Source organism: Sparus aurata, chromosome 18 (genome assembly GCF_900880675.1).
Source record: "Sparus aurata chromosome 18, fSpaAur1.1, whole genome shotgun sequence".
Classification (NCBI taxonomy): domain Eukaryota; kingdom Metazoa; phylum Chordata; class Actinopteri; order Spariformes; family Sparidae; genus Sparus; species Sparus aurata.
In genome coordinates, this window is record NC_044204.1 from 16,848,171 (window position 1) to 16,865,239 (window position 17,069).

The following is a 17,069-nucleotide window of genomic DNA, read 5'->3' on the forward strand; positions in this document are numbered from 1 at the left end:
AGAATCCCTCAGTGGCTTGGAGGGAAATTGGCGTACCTCTGCTGCACTGAAAACACACACACACAGACACATGAGCAGGGATGAAGCCAGGAATCATGATCCCCCTGAGGAGTATTTCTGGGCCCACATGCTTCTTTAAATAAAATAGCCCTAAATCCTGTAATCCTGTGATCTGAATGAGTCATTTAAAACTGCAGGGGGATTTTCCAGCATCATTAAACCTATAGGGTTAAAAAAGAAAACCCACTGGGAGCTGTCTCGCCGTAATACTTTACAGTAAGGTACACAAAGCTAAGGAGCAAGTATGGAATGGATGAAGAACAAATGATAAACAACTAAATGTTAATGAGCAATACCTGAATGACTGTGATTTGAGGACCACATAGCAGATAATGATTGGTTACTAGGGATCAGACTGGGAAAAACGTCACTAATTAATCATTAGGTAATGAGTAACTACTCTGTAACTACTCACATTTATGTATGTTACCACTTTTTTTCTTACTCACCTCTTGTTGGCAGGGTTGGAGCCAGTGGGCGATACGGGCTGCTCCGGGTCCAGGTTCACCAGACATGTTGGGAACGAGCAACCGTCCCCTAAACTGGAAAACCAGCAGAAAACACAGATGATTGAATGGCTTGAAGTTTAAATGAGCAGCTGGTCATAAAAAATGTCAATGTAGGTGTCATTATACACATTAATAGAATCATATGTTATATATTTCATTTCATGTATGTGGGCATGATGGCTAATAAAGACTTGGGATTATGTTACAGGACAGTTAACCCCCCAAAAGGGGCAGTGGACTATTTTGGCTGTAAGTTAACGAGTTCTGGACATATTGGCCGTAGAGATGCCTGAATTAATTATCTGGATGGCTTTTGGTGCTCAAAGCACTAAATAAACATTTGAAATAACTGAATAGCAGCGTCTCTTTCCAGAAATCATGACCTGGCTACCCATAATAATCCAAAGACATTTTTGTGAGCCGTTTTACGTATGACCTATTTTCGCTCTACTGAACTCAACAGTATAACTGGGCAGAAGAAGTCCGTTTTCACATCGCAGGAGAGACATGTCCCTGTGACGGCGCAGGATGTACGACACACATTGTCAACATTAATGGCCTTGTATGTGGACTGTAAACCATTAACGTTAGCCAGCCTCTTGTCCATAAATGGATGCATTCTTCCTTCAACAAAATAAAATACAATACAAAATAAAACACAAAAATAGATCCTAGATGTGAACAGACATTGCTGTTGAGTTTATTTAGGCACCTTAAGCTCCACAAGCCATGTGTAATTTAGTTCCACCGTATTTGAGAGGCACGCATCTTTACTGCCAATATCTCCAAAACTCAACCATTCACACCCAAACAGTCTAGATGGAAAGATAGCACTTTTTGGAGTAACATTTTGTTTTTTGATTTGGGAGTGAATTGTCCCTTTAATCTGACATTGATTTCAGTTACAATCTTCTAATTAAGAATGTAAAGGTCAGAGGTTTATGTTTCATAATCTAACTGAGACAATCAAAAAGCTGTCATAATAGTATTCATTCTGTCAGGATGAAATAATAATGTTGCAAAACTGGAGTTTCTGCATCAATACTCAGTGGGGATGTTGTTGTTGTTGTTTACTGGAGCTAATTCTCTTTCATGTCCATTGGGACTTTTCGCTCCTTTGAACCATTTGTTTCAACTAGGAAACAGGGCTCAGCGATCCCCATGCTGAAGGGTGACTTCACTCAGTTCAAGACTCTCTGACATCCTGAGTGAGATTATCTGACGTACGGAAACATTTTCTGAAGAAAATCTCTGCCATTGATTTCAGTGATCTGTGTTTTTGGTCCTTGGCACACAACAGAGTTGTGGAGCCTGAAGTCTTTGACCTGTTTATTCTACAGTCTAGACTCAAGATTGCAAGTCATCAGGGCTCCTAAACTGTCAAAAACCTGCCAGAGGACATTATAAATAATTTCTTACACACAGACTTGCTTTATTGTGTGTTTCTTTATTTCAGTGGTTCTCAAAGTGGGGTCTGGGGACCCCCAGGACTCCTTGGAAAAAGGGAGACAATTCATTTTCACTCTAATATCGCCCATAAGTAACAGAGTAAAATAATGTATGTTGTGTGTTTCTGTAATAAAACATATAAAAGCAAAATTAATTACTTAAAAACTAATAACTTAATCATTAGTAATTCTGTTGTGTACTTCACGTAAAGTGAAACATAATACTGAGTAGTTAACAAGTAGATTCATAACTTCATCATTAGTTACCCTTAAAATAATTTTCAGATGGAGGTTTGTGGTCTCCTTTGTATCAGTTTAGCTGTCATTGACATTAAAAAGTTTAAGAACTACTTCATTATTATTTGGCTTTCACTTGTAGAGTGTTGGCCTCACCTGGAGAAAACGGGAATGGGCCAGTACTTCACTTCATCACCAAAGACCTGGCGGAAGTTCTTACTGACGCCCAGACTGAAGCCGTTCTTATCTGTGCCGTGGCGAAACACTGGAGAGCGCACAGCCTCTGAGAGAACACAGACGGAGAAGATTCAGTCAGACATGAAAATGAATCAAGACAGCGCTCTCCCTTTCAGTCTTTATATCGTTCAGCCCATTAACAGGAGCTCAATTAGACAACAGATCAACACATTCCTGCTATATGGCTGCATGAATGGAACAATTCTGAATGAAAGTGTCTTTGTAGTGGAGGAAAAGCAGATCTCAGACTGTTCCACCATGTGTGACTTCTCTTCCTAGCAGTGTCTGTTACTAAGCTTCTTACTGCTCCGAGCCTTGTGTCTTTGCATTACACTGTAACATACTCCTCTGGATAATCCACTCTCCTCAACTGACAGACAAAGTGTGCCACTGTGCACACATAATGAGAAATTGCTCCGTCTGATAACGGCCCAGAGAGGCTCTTCAAAATCACTGTACTGATGAGGACGGTGACTGACGGTGGGAAAAATGCAATGAAACATGCTTCATCATTAGTGCAAAGACGACACTGTGCAAACTGTAGGCAGACTGACAGCAGAAACTCACCGTGCACGAAGACGAGTGAGCTGCTGTAGGAGACGCGCTGTATAATTTCTGCATCCACAAACAGAACACATACATACTGGTGAAGGAACGAAACACCTACCCAGAGTAGATCTGTTCTTACAGACGAGCCAGCAGTGGTAGGTGAAAAGTGAAGCCAGGCTGACTGAAAACATGGAGGCTGAGAAGAAGAGGAACAGGATGTGGAACTTGGCCTGAGTGTCTGGGAGTCCGTTCTGAGGGAAAACAACAACTGAACAATCAAACCAACTGAGTGAAAAAAAAAAGTGATGGCAGACTCTGAGAGGGCTCTAAGACATTTCTACACTAGAGGAGCTTACTGAACTGTTTCTACTGCAGTGTCACTAACTAGTTGGTTGGCTCATACCAGGTACTCTCTCAGACGGAAATGAGCTCTACCTCCAGCCTTGTGAAAAAAAATCAAACACCACATATTTAACACAGAATGCATGTTTTCAGGTGACATTTCAGATTTGATTCAAGATATTTTGTGCAAGCCAAACAATGTCTAATTTAAATGATACATAACATGATCAATGGTTCACGTCGTGGTGGACAAGCAAGACTCACCGTCCAAAATTTGATGAAGAATCGAAGATCTGTAGCAGTTATAAAAAGGCAGTAGAGTAGCGAATATGCCAAGAACAGCATGAAATACTTGTAGTTGGAGAATCCCACACAGTTGTTCACCCTGCAACAACAACGACAGGTCAGTGTTAGCGTTAAATACATGTTTAAGGATGCACTGATTTATCAGCCGAACATCAATAATAGCCAATATTCTCCTGTTTGACTCTTGTCAGCCCATCAGCAAATAAGATGAAATTTACTGATTGCAGTGGCCGATGTTTGGCTGATGTGTAACATCAACTGTGGCTGGTATATTAATGAGCTTCTGGCTCATGACAGCTCTGCCATCACTTTGTAAGGTTATGTAAGTATTAAAACATTTGTGTGGGTAGTTAAACAGGCTTTGAAACAATTCAAAGAAGAAGGTTATATTAAAGATTGTTTAATAAATTAGTATGATTGAATTCTTTTTGGCTTTAAAGGTCCCATATTATACTGTTTTTCATCAATTTCACACAGCTGTCAGAGGTCCAACAACACTGTATTTGAAATGTATTGCCCCAGACCCCTCTGTGGTCCTGAATTTCAACTTTCTAAAAGTCGCTCAAGTGAGCTCTACTGAGAGCAGGCTGTTTCTGTGCCTGCACATTTAAATGCTAATGAGCTCCGTCTGTCAACGCCTGCCTTGCCTGCTATGTCACTCTCAGGGAGACGGTACCTCTTACGCTAGTGGTAGCATGCGCTAATATTTTACGGTGAATGCATCGCTATGGCTCGACGAGATGCTGTCGTTCAGCCATACCAGTTCTACCCAGAATCGGACCGGGAAGGAGAGGCTCCTGAAGAAGTACAGACTCTGCGGCTGTAGCAGGACATTTCAGAATGGTTAGTGTGTCTGAATAATGTTAGTTTGTTTGTATGTGTTGTTACAGTTACTACCATGTAGCTAATGGCTAACAGCTAGCGAAAGCTGTGTTTGTCTCCAACACAGTCTCCAAACTCTTGGACACTGTTCACATCGTCTCTGTCTCCAGTCTGCACATGTTTCCAGACTTTTTTACTGTGACAACCAAGCTCCATCATAATATTATTAACATCAAACTCGCTTCAAACGCCATTGCATAGTGGACCGAAGTGGAGCTAACTAGTTAGTCCAGCTGACTTCACCATACTCATAGGCAATTGTAAATACTATCAAACCGCTGCGACACTTACCTGTGGCTCGGGTGCAGTTGCTGGGTCTGGTATGGGTGGGACTGATCCTTTTACGAGGGTCAGTGTTAAGGCAAAGCCAGCTTTGTACTTACACTCGTTACTGAAGCAGTCCGTCCTTAAGTGGCTAGCACACACATACAAACACACACTAACCGTAGCCCACACGTTGTCACTTCGTTTCGTTACGTAACGAAAGGAGCTGAATCTGAACAGCCTGTAGGAGCGCCGTTTTACCAGTGGGCAGGCTGCAGAGACCATGCAGGAATCGTTTGCTTTCCTCATTCTGGAAGTTGGCAGGCTCAGGGAGGACCAGTTTATATATGTAGATACCAGAGAAAACGTGTTTTTCGTAATATGGGACCTTTAAAGTTGCAACACATGATATTTGAAAACATCAACAACAAATAACTACAAAACAACAAATAACTACAATTATCAAAAGAATGTGAACAAATAGCAGTTTTGACATTATGATATCTACCTATTATGGTGCAGAGCAATCTATTGAAGTTAGCATGCTAACCAGCTAGCCCAGTTAGATCATCCAGGTCGAAGGCTCAGGTGCTACGGGTGAGAACACTAACAGTCCCCGACCTCCCAGTCTAGTCTTGCTCAGGTGATGTGTTGCCCCGTTTGTTTTGAGTTGGATTTTGTTTTTTTTGGTGGCAAATTCTTACATATTAGCACCTTTAAATAATAGTGAAATGAAGGGTTGATTTTACTTTTTACTTTTAGTTTGACTGATGATTACTTTGTTTCACTGGCACAAATCTTTTTTTTTTTTAAATGCAGATATACCATGGCAGCATAGCACTAAATACTATGGATGACTTTGTGGGCGAGTAGCTCTATCAAAATGTGACTGTAGCAGTAATACATGATGGAAAGTGCAGCCACTTTGCTGTTGCTTTTATGTTGATTTATTTATTTTTTCTAGACGTGGATACTGCACATACATACTGTTCTTCCATTTTTCAGCCTGTTTGCATGATAAACAGGTAAATACATTCAAACTGGTCAGCAGAACTTTGTTTCACGTGAATTAGACAATCTGTTTTTTCGGCCAATCATGTACCATTATTGTACAAGTAGTTTAATTTTGTCTAAAGCAGAGATGCCCACACTTTTTTCCAAAAAAGGGGCAAACACCTATTGTATTGTTTTTATTACGATGCAAAATGGTTAATGGATGCCAAATTCTCTGTTATAAGTGTGCGCTGAGCATTTTACCTACCAACAGGTTCATGATCTGTATTAACATTGTAAAGATATCATTTACTATAGAAGTTATTCATATCTATATATATATAACTTTATATTATAGTAGCTTTTGAAACTTGCTTTTTTTTCCTGTAGAAACATTTGGCGGGCCAAATGTGACACATGCAGCAGTTTGGGCAACCTTTGTCTAAAGCAACAAATGATATGTTCACATCTGGCATGTTTGGAAATGATAACAGAATGATCCAAGTGTAAATGGACAAAATGACTTATTTTATCTTATTTTATATATATATGTGTATATATATTTATATATCCCTGGTCTGAGCACCAGAAATAATAATTGCAATGAGAGCAGACAAAACAATCATGTTTGGAAAAATTACACAGAATGGAATCAAATTAGTTTTGTTTCCCTCTGCTGCCAAACTCTGTCATCTGGCAGAATGAGAGGTTACGAGTGTCAAACACTGTCCCGTAAGCAAGCTCTTTGTGTTAACGTGATGTGTGTTTACAGGAATATTACTGGGCAGACAAAAACTATTTTCCATGAAAACATGAGTACTGTGTAATTACAATAATACAACACCATGTGAGTACACCATCATGGATATTTTTTTAAAGTCATGGTGCCTGTTTAATGAAAGAGTGCCACTACCTACCAGGGGCAGTGGTGATCCATCTTCAGGATGCACCTGTAACACAGCAGGGTCACAAGTCAGTGTAATTGAATCTCACTTGCCTGCCAGAATGCAATATATACTGTGTGGTCTTCTCTCTATAGGAGCCATACTTATCACAAACTGAACAATGGTGACATCGATCAGGCTTCAGCAGCTGGCAGCGGTCACAGAAGCGGATTGCTGAGGAGACACAGGCAGTTCAATCACACAGACGTCAGCAGACTCTCCTAACACTTGACCACAGACTAACAAGGTGACGGGGGTGAAATGAGCTCTGAGGGCTGCACGTCAGTCTAGGCCGCTCCTTGAGTCCCGCATCAGCGGCGGTGTGTACTGTACTGTACCTCCAGAGTTGGTGCGGGTGTAGATGGGCAGATCCTTGGCTATCCTCCTCAGGATCTCCTGCTGAGACTCTCCCCGATCTTCACGCTCCAGCAGCTCCTTGTCAGAGTAGGACAGGTGAAACTATGTAGGACAGAACACAGAGGGAAGACAAACAACACCTGAGATTTATCAATAGCTCTGTCTGTTAGCAGGGCTGTTTATTTCTAATGAATCATACCCTTACACATTTAAATGACCCGTCAGATAAACTTCAGGCTGTGTGAGTGTCAATAACGCAAGGATGTCTGTTGGTGTGAAGCTGCAGCTCAGTAGGCAGTGAAGGGTGTATCTGTATCTTCCATTTGTTTTGTTTTTTTCTGCCCCAGCAGGCAAATGGGAGCAAAGCAGCACAGAGCTGCGATATTACTTTCAGCCACTCAGGCGATTTATGATTGAACACTGGAAACAAATAACTCAGATGATAACAAACAGCGCAGCACACATGAAATTTGACTTTTATTACAATCTCAAAACCTCAAGTGATCCAGCGTTCACGTCTCATAAAGGAAAGCTTTCACATGAATCACTGCTGCATGCGTGCCTCGATTCAAACTGAAATGCAATGGTGGCTTTTCTCTGAGTGTCCTCTCTAAGACACATACGTGTGTGTGTGTGTTGAGCGTGCAGAGCAGAAGTGCTGTGGTCAGGATCAGAGCCATTACAGTGCAGAGCAGCTCCAGGCACTTCCACTGGAAAGTATTATTAGTCTAAATGCAGCGTTCAATCACACAGGGAGGCTGTAACCTACATCTGCACTTCCCACCATGCCTCATCATCGTCGCAGCCGACAATAATGCTGCTTCAGAGTCAGACAAACTCACCTCCTTCAGGGGGTTCATGGGCTTGGTGAAGATGGTTTGCCAGTATGCCCACACAAACATGATGAAAATGACATGGTACACCAGCAGGTATACAACTGCAAGCAGAGAAACATAAACAAGTCCTCAGCAGCAACATCTCTCATCGGCAGTGTGCTTTTATGCATTGACTCAGAGTTTACACCTTCAGTGAATGTTCAAAATGGTGTTGTGATTCAGTGGATTTACACTTGTTTTCACTGGCAAGTGAACAATATTCAAAATATTGTAACATTATCATTGACTGTACTTATGCACACTGCACAAAAAAGTTGGATAACAAAATAGTTTTTAACGGATGTGCCATTGGACAAATATCTATTTTTATGTTTACACTTTTCATTTTGTTCTCTATTTTGCATGATAAGGCATCAACAGTGCCCGATGATGCATGTTCCTAAATGCTAAGGTTAGCATCCTAACCTCCTCATAATGACATTGCTAACATGCTGATACATTATTACGAATCCCAACAGAGTCCTCGCAAGGCCCGCCCAACTCCACCTGTGATTGGTTGGCTTTGGTGGTTGCATACTCTGTGCTTCACTCAAACTGTTGACTCACTCAGTAGCTCTTGTGGTTTCTGTTTTTCTTGCAGTGGTTCGTGAGCTGTTGTAAACACATCGGCCAATTTGGCTGTCACAACTGCAGGCTCTGGTCTTGCTCTGGGCTGTCCTGCCAGCCAAGCGACAGGACAGCCCAGAAGCACCCTGACCTGCAGACATCTGGCCCGCCTGCTCTACCAAACAAACTGAGAGATGCTCTTTTAGTAAAGAGTGGTGATTGACCCAGAGAGGAGCAGCAATGGACCGGAAAAAGACGCCAAAGAGGTTGATGTGTTTACCTGCAAAACTACAGCTTATGAACAGCCAAGAGAAAAATTACTAGAGCTACTGTGTACAATGCTAACCAATAACAGGTGTAGTAGGGCTGGCTTTGCGAAAGCTGCAGTGGGATCCATTACAATGCCATCGTGTTGTTTCGTAGGTTTAATGGTTGCTATGTTCCCCATTGTAGGTTTAACATGTTAGCATGCTAACATTTTCTAAACAGCACTTAACACACCTTAGGATAATGATATTTTTCTTTTAGTTTTGCAGTTATTTGGTGAGATTTTCATCTGATGGATGCACAAGATGAAAAGTCAGAGGGCCACCAAAGTGATTAAAATTCAGCCTGAGGGGAATATGAATGTGTGTCCCCAAAATTCATGGCCATGTTACTTATAGATGTTGAGAATCTTCACTCAAAACAAAAAATGCAGACCTCAAGTCAGATCCACAACAAGTCAGGAGAATCAATCCTCTGGGGTACATGAATGTTTGTAAATAATTTTATGTCTATTTTGTAGTTGAGACATTTCAGCCTGGTCCAACATGATTCACTGACCAACTGAAAGGACCACCTATAAAACTAAACACTGTTGTTTTTGTCTATTTTGTCTTTGTCCTCAATGCATCTCTAGACTGTGTGGAAACAAAACACACTCTGTATTAAAGCCTGCATTTAAATACAGATCCAAGGTCATGAAAAACAAATGGATGACACTCTGATTCAGGCTCATTATTCTGTCTTGACGTGGGCTACCTCTGCACAGACGGAAGGCTGCGGATCAACGTCTAACACATACAAAACAACTGCAGACACGTAAGGTTCCTCTTGATGATAAAAAGCAGCACTTACCCTTTTCTCCCGTGTCATCGATGGACTCTGACAAGTCAAAAATGAAAAAGACACAGTCAGGTATGTGTAAAAGATTGTGAAACACACTGTGGGGCATTTTTAGAAAATCCCCTCCTTCACATGGAGCAATTTACATGACTGACAGCAATGTTTGAATTCAAATTAGCAAAACTGAAAAATGCTGACTCTGCAAACCCTTAATCCCAGCGCCCAATACTGCACCAGTCACAAAATCAATATACAGCACACTCCCAGTCAAATAGTTCGACTCATTGTTCCTCTCATGTAGATAAGCATTACTGTGCATCGACAAAAAGCATTGAAAAACAGCACGAGCATCCTGCACAGTTTGTGTGTGTGTGTGTGTTTCTGTGTGTGAATGCTGACAACTGCAACAACTCCCACAGCTGCTGATTGAAGGCTGACATCAGCACACACACACTCACACATACACACACACACACACTTGATGAGCACCTTCACAAACTCACACCTAAAGGTCTGCACTCCAACATGCAGACAGACAAGTGGACACCTGTTGGAGGAATAGCTGACGCTGTTTTATATTTGTCCTAATATCTAAGCAATGATTAGCTGAGCATACAGAGTCATCCATCTTGAGTAATTAGCCGACACACACACAAACTCAAACACACACACACACACACACACACACACACGCATGCTTGCACACAGCAGGAACTGAAGAAAGGTAAGCCAAGGAACTGAATCAAGGCATGCAGCCAAAAATCGTGTGCACACCACCTTGCCAGCAGAAAAGCCTGAGAGTCTGACGGTGAAGCATAAGTGTGTGAGTGTGATTAAGGGCATCTGCAAGTATGTACATCAACATGTCTATGAAATCGCTCTGCTCACTGCTGTATTCTGCTTCCATCTTTTGCATTCCTGCTACATTTCCAACAAAAGACAAACAAGACCACCTGATTTCTAATTTTCAACAATCTTGGAAAAAAGGGACCAACTGTTCAGGGGGCTGATGTTCGGTGCTTAAAAAGAAAGTGGGTCAACCACAGATTGCTTCGGGTGAATTATGTAAGCCAGACAATGGGATTAACTGAGCTGCCGAACGAGTGGTATCAGCTGACGATACGTTCGCACAACTGTCCGTGTGTCTGTCTGCAGAGCACATGCTGGCCCCTTAGCAACCACCGTCCTGCCCTGCTGCTGCTGTTTTCATCTGTCTGTCCCGTGTGACCCGAATGCATCACAAATTCTCTCTTGTTCTGCAGAATGCAAAACAAGGTGGTTTATCGAAAGAAAGAGAAAAGAAACGCCTGACCAAACAGAGTTTTTGCTTTTCTATCGCCCTGAAAGTACTGAAGGATGATATGCCAGCGAGCGGGCAGCAGAGACATGGCGTCCTGTAACTCTAGACGAGGTTCGTCCTGGGACAGAAGCTGGCAGGACTCTCTGGTGAACAGAGGCGGGCGTAGAAACGTTTGAGTGAGGGGCAGTTTTAAAAAAAGGGGACACATTTATAAAATGAGTAGAAATGTGTTTAGACTCACCTGTAAGGCTCTTGGCAAGCACATTAATTCATTAATTAATAGTTACATAGTTTATTTAGTGTAATAAATGAATGCTAAACAAACAACTTTTCAAACCATGGAATAATATCAATGAATAGCTTACATTTACTATAACTACACCAAAAAGGTCACAGCCAGGGAGGATTATGAGAGGATGGGCTTCTGGATTTGAGGTAGTTTTTGTCTCCTTGTGGTTAATTTGCGTCCCTTCATTGCTGTTCCTTTGTGATGGTTTAGCTTTCTCTGTGCACTGTCGTATTGTTACTCTTTGTGTTCGTTTTGTCACTCTTTGCAGTCGTTTTGTGTCTCTTTGTGTTAATTTGTGTTTGTTTTGTGTCTCTTTTTCTGGTCGTTTTGTGTCTCTTACAGTTATTTCGTGCCTCTTTGCGGTCTTTTGTCCCTCATGATCTTTATCACCTCTTGGTGGTTGATTTTTTTTGTCTCTGGTTGTTTTTCATCTCTTCGTGGTCGCTTTGTGTCCGTCTGTTTTCGCATCTCTTGTTGTTTTTTGTGTCTTCCTTGTTGTTTACCATTTCTTTGAGATCATTTGGCAACCCCTTGTTGTTTGTCATTTCTTTGTTGTAGTTATGCATCTCTACCTTAATTGTTTTGTGATTTTTTTTTGTGCTTTTTCAGCTTTTTGTGGTTATTCTAATATCTTTGTGTTCGTTTTTCGATTTTGTGCATGTTTGTGTGGTTGTTTTGCATCTCCTTGAGATCATTTTGCATCCCACTTTGCTCACTTTTCCTTTCTTTAGGGTTGCTTTTCATCTGTTTTTGGTTGTTTTTATTTCTTCGAAGTCTTTTTGTGTCTTTTTGTGGTTGTTTTTATCTCTCTGAGGTCATCATGGATCTTTACTTTGGCCATTGTGCAGCTCTCTGTGGTCGTTTTTTTTGCCTCCTTGTTTTTTTCTTTTTGATTATCTGATTTCTTTTGGCGGTCAGTTGAAAACAATACATGTTAACAGTCAGACACAGAAGTTCTGGTCCAGCGGTCCTGGGTTTGTTCCTGGTAGGTTCTTTCAGTAATTCATCCATGATTCGAAGAAGCTACCATCACCCCTCCCTGCCACCTCTCTGGCCTAACCTGTGCTGGTGAACCCATCCTGCAGCAGTCTCACTGATCAGGAGTAATGACAAAGTTAAAGGTGTAAACTTTCAGCTGGACAGCATGTCTGGCTAAATTTGGATGAGATGGGACTGACGAACGGCCAGAACATCAAACCCTCCCTCGCTGTGTTTTCCTCTGTTTGGTCTCATTAAACCGTCTCCATTTCATCCCCCTTTCTGACGGAGGAGATCTGCTTTCCTAGTGGTCTGACAAGCTGCCAAATGAAGCACATGAGTAGGCTGCCGAGACTCCTCTGAGACATCCTAGAAACCATTACTCACTATCCAGGTCAACTTTGTGTTCACCGTTCACTGAGGAGGCTCGCTGTAAACGCACCATCGAGAATGCAGGCCCAACTCAAAGCCATTACAGAAGGACTTTGTGCCAACAGATAATGCTGCCAGTGTTGTGGCGGAGGGTAACAATTCAGATAATGAAGCTCTGCTCCTGCATGAGCCTGAAGCTATTACAGTAAGTCTTTAAGATAGTGCTGATAGAGTGATAGTGGAGGAGTCAGATAATGAATGGTCTAATCCTGCTCTGTACATCCCCCTTCACAATAAAAGCAGGTCCAACACTTCTAATTCTGGCTTTGTTGTCCACACAAATATTCAACTTGTGTTTTTCATGCACAATTGCCACTTCCTTGTAACAATATGTTGATAATTCCTGGTTGAACTGTTGTTGTCATGTGACTATCACTGTCCACACACTGCATAAACAACAAGACAGCCTCCTGCGCCCCCCCCCCCCCGAAAAAAATTCAGCCTGGACCACAAACAGCTGAAACAGAAATGTCTCCCCACCCCATCACCAAAAACACACACACCAGTCAGAGGCATTTCCCCCCCTTACACACACACACACACCTCCTCCTCATACTACCCAGACAGCTGGTTTCTTACCTATGCAAAGCTGCAGAACATAGGCGTAGTATGACCAAGCCACTATGAGGGCGATGAACAGGACCGGGATCCAGTACAAAACTCTCTGACAGCCCTTCTTGATACTACGCGAGCCCGACGGTGCCATAGTCTAGGAGCGGATCATTGCTCGTACGCAATCGTGTGTTACTCTCTCTCCCTCTCCCTCTGTCTGTGTGTGTGTTAATGTGTGTGTTAGTGTGTGTGTGTGTAAGTGTGAGTAAGTGTGTGTGCCCGTGTCTTCCTGTGTAGACTGTCACTGCATCGTAGCTCCGGCTCTGATCAGCCTAATCGGCAGCACAGACGCAACATCCTACCAGCCTCCCGCCCGCCACTGATGCTGCTGCTGCTCCTGCTGCACTGCTCCCCTCTGATCGTCCTGCTCAGTCACTGGTACAGACTACAACAAAATATCAGACAGCTCACTCACTCACACACACTCACTCACACACACACACACTAACACACGCGCGCGCAGGAGCGTCAGGACCGCCCCTGCTGCCTCCCCACAGGTTGCCATGACGTCCGCGGGATGCTGCAAGCCTGGCACATTTTTCACCGCGAGCAGATGGGTTCAGTAAGTTCACACTGGCTGTGTTCGAACGGGGGTCTGTTCACACACACACACACACACACACACACACACACACACACACACACACACACACACACGCACACCTACACACACACACACACACACACACACACGCTGGAGACTCACACTCACCTTAAAGCAGATCCTCACCTTAACATGCAACAACAAGAAGCGAAACACACACCATTTCTTACTCCTTTACCTGCTTGTATCACATTGTGGATGGTGCAATGTGACAATATCTGATGACTGTTAAGCATGCAGGCTATAATATGATTTGCTCGTGTCTGAGGAAATTGTTTCCAGCCTATTCTGTTCTTCCGTTACCTGACAGTGTAGGTGGAGGTCTGCAGGATCCACCTGCTTCTGCACCTGCAGAATATTTTTGCAGCGCTGCTGCTGCTCAGTGCAATTGCACAAGCCGCACTGTCCTCACCAACTGCTCTTTGCATCACATTTCACTTCCACTTTCTCCATGCAAAGGTCTTTTATGTAAGTGGTGTCTGAACTATGAGATAGATTTAGATTAAGGCTGTGATTTTCCACCTGTTGCCAGGTTTGTGGGAGGGTGGCGTTCTACAGAGAGCTAACAATATGCACCACAATGATAAAGCATGCAGTCTTACAGTAAGGACAGATGGCTCAGTCACATGTCACAACTCAACCTGTTTCAGTGTTTCAGCAGACGACCATGGCAAGACCAGGGGTAGAGGAAGTCATATCCTTTACTTAAAGGGTGACTCCACCAGTTCTACACATTAAAGTGTGCTCACAGGTCTTGGAAGTACTACTGTATATGCGTGAAAAAAGTATTATGAAGCCTTTTGTGGCTCCAGAGGAAGCTGAATGTAATCTTATTAACTGCCTCCAGTGATGTCACTCAGTGGCTAATTTGGACTGTGGGTAATTTTGAGAAGCCGGACATCCCCACGGCCTTATCTAAGTGAACTGGTTAAAGTATTTGCCTCCAAGAAATAGTTTTTACTCATTTACAGAGCCTGTACCTTCTTACATCTACTTGAGTGAAGAATGTGTGTATTTCTACCACCTCTGGCTCCAGGTTGTGAAAAGCAGCCCACTCGTCTGCATTGCACTTCCACGACATTGTTGGACTCATTATGGACAACAAAAATATCAAAAAATCGATACCGCCTTTATTATTGCGCACATTCTTCCTTTTTAAAACCTTCTGCCCACAACTTCTACCCACAACTTAACTGCCACTGAGTGACATCACTGGAGGCAGTTTATCAGATTACATGCAGCTTCCTCTGGAGCCACAATAGGGTTTATACTACGTCTTTTCACATTATGCAGTTGTACTCCCCAAGACTAAAAACTTAAATGTGTACAACTGGTGGAATTACCCTTTAAGTAAAAGTCCTGCATTGAAAGTACTGCTTAAGTAAAGTTACCAAAATATAAATGATGAAATTATCAGAAAAATGTACATGAAGTATTAAAAGTTCAATTGTTTTGGTGGAACTCATTTTGAAGTATTTCTTTATAGGACTGTAACTAATGACTATTTTATTTTGGATTAATTTGCTGATTATTTTCAACATTGATTCAACTTGGTTGATTGTTTGATTTGGAAATAACGTGAAAAGTCATCATAATACCGCCGATTATCCAAAGTGACACTGTTACAACCTGTTATGTCCAAACAACAATCCAAGCCTCAAAATTATTTGAAATGAATTAAAATGATTTAAAAAATTAAAAGGAAAAACAGCAACTCCTCATATTTTTGAAGCTGTACCCATGAAATGCTCTGCATGAAAAATGACTAATTGGTTATCAGTATAGATGTTAATTTATCGTCTGTGAACTGACTAATTCATTAATCAACGACTGGTTCCAGCTATACTTGAATAAACTGTCGAGTGGTTCATTTTATAACGAATATCTATTTTATGAGCTCATCATATGTAAAGTAATTAGTGGCTAAAGCTGTCAGATAAAAAGCACAATATATCTCTAAAATGTGCCTGAAGTAGAAAGTGGCATAACAATAAGAAACTCAAGTAAAGCACAAGAACCTTAAATGTCTATTGAAACGGGCTCTGTGAAGCTTCTGTGTAGTTGTTGAAGATCACGTTCACATAGAGCCAATTAAAACATTTAAATAAAAACATTAATACATGTGAATGTCTACAGATTGCTATCTAAAGAAGCGTTATGTACAGTTCTTGAGTAAATGCAATTTTGTACATGGAGAATTCACTGAATACATATTGCAACGACATACTAGCAGTAATATTTGAACATCTGTGTTGGCCTTTTTAGATATTTGGGGCCATTTTGAAGTGTTACAACTGACCCCTTCACTGATTTTACATCCAAGGATTGATTCATTAATCAGAGGACGACTCAGCCTGTGAAAACAGCTGTATGATGTCTCCTGTGGCTCTAAAGAGCCCTTTTTAAAGTCTGAGAAAATAGCCCTTGAGCCTGATTTACAAACTTGGCATATATAATATGAAAGATTTGGCCATTTACCGGGCAGAGGGGTCTAATAAAGGATCCCATTGAAGTGCATTATGGGAATTGTAGGATAGGTCAGAATATCACCGCCTCTGCAGCATCACTTTAGATCATTCTGTCTTTAATCTGTCTCTTTATGGAAGTGCATCCCTTCAGACTCCCCTTCAGAGGATTGTTCCTACCGAGGGGAAAGTGAAACCTCTTATCAAAAGAAGCAACACATCTGAGCACTTGTGGTGGAAGCTACCGGTACGTATCATTGCATGGATATGATGGGCAGGTGCAGCCATTCAGTTTCTTTCACACAAAAACAGGTAAAGATCAGAAAATTCCATCATTCAAAACAGCTGCAACTTCCACTTTTTCCCACATTTCAGTCCCTGTTCTCCTTGATCTCACATCAAGAAGTGCAGGATTACACGGCGAGACTGCAAAATATTACCCTGCTGAATTAATCATTTAAAGATAAAAAAAATGTCCCTGATTAAAGTCTTGTACACCCACATAGCCTTGGGTTCCTGATGATTAATACGGTTAATGATTTGCCTTCGGGTTGAGAAATAAAACAGCTAATTTATTATTCTGTGCTCCTGCCATCAGTCCGGTGTAGACACAAAGAGAAGGTTTGTCTGAGGTGCGTGATCATAACTGCCACAAAGCAAGACACTGTTGGCTTGTGCGTGAGAGAGAGGACAAAATAAACAAGAACCCAAA

The 17,069-nt window shown here is 41.9% G+C and overlaps 1 protein-coding gene across 3 annotated transcripts in view; it reads right to left on the minus strand.

Moving 5' to 3' along the window:
• zdhhc2 (zDHHC palmitoyltransferase 2) overlaps positions 1–13,884 on the minus strand; it is a 14,873-nt gene extending 989 nt beyond the window's left edge. Inside the window, exons 1-12 of one of the 3 annotated variants that reach the window (XM_030396658.1) lie at positions 13,256–13,879; positions 9,690–9,716; positions 7,971–8,065; positions 7,110–7,230; positions 6,876–6,945; positions 6,745–6,777; positions 3,647–3,767; positions 3,444–3,482; positions 3,159–3,291; positions 2,411–2,537; positions 510–602; positions 1–46 (exon numbers count right to left, since the gene is read on the minus strand). The exon at positions 1–46 is cut by the window's left edge and continues 70 nt beyond it. In XM_030396658.1, coding sequence (XP_030252518.1) covers positions 1–46; positions 510–602; positions 2,411–2,537; positions 3,159–3,291; positions 3,444–3,482; positions 3,647–3,767; positions 6,745–6,777; positions 6,876–6,945; positions 7,110–7,230; positions 7,971–8,065; positions 9,690–9,716; positions 13,256–13,382 — 1,032 coding nt within the window. In that variant the 5' untranslated portion in view covers positions 13,383–13,879. Of the gene's footprint in view, positions 47–509; positions 603–2,410; positions 2,538–3,158; positions 3,292–3,443; positions 3,483–3,646; positions 3,768–6,744; positions 6,778–6,875; positions 6,946–7,109; positions 7,231–7,970; positions 8,066–9,689; positions 9,717–13,255 lie in introns of all 3 variants that reach the window. The other 2 variants (XM_030396660.1, XM_030396659.1) reach the window with 2 other exon arrangements.
• Between the last annotated feature and the right edge of the window lie 3,185 nt (positions 13,885–17,069).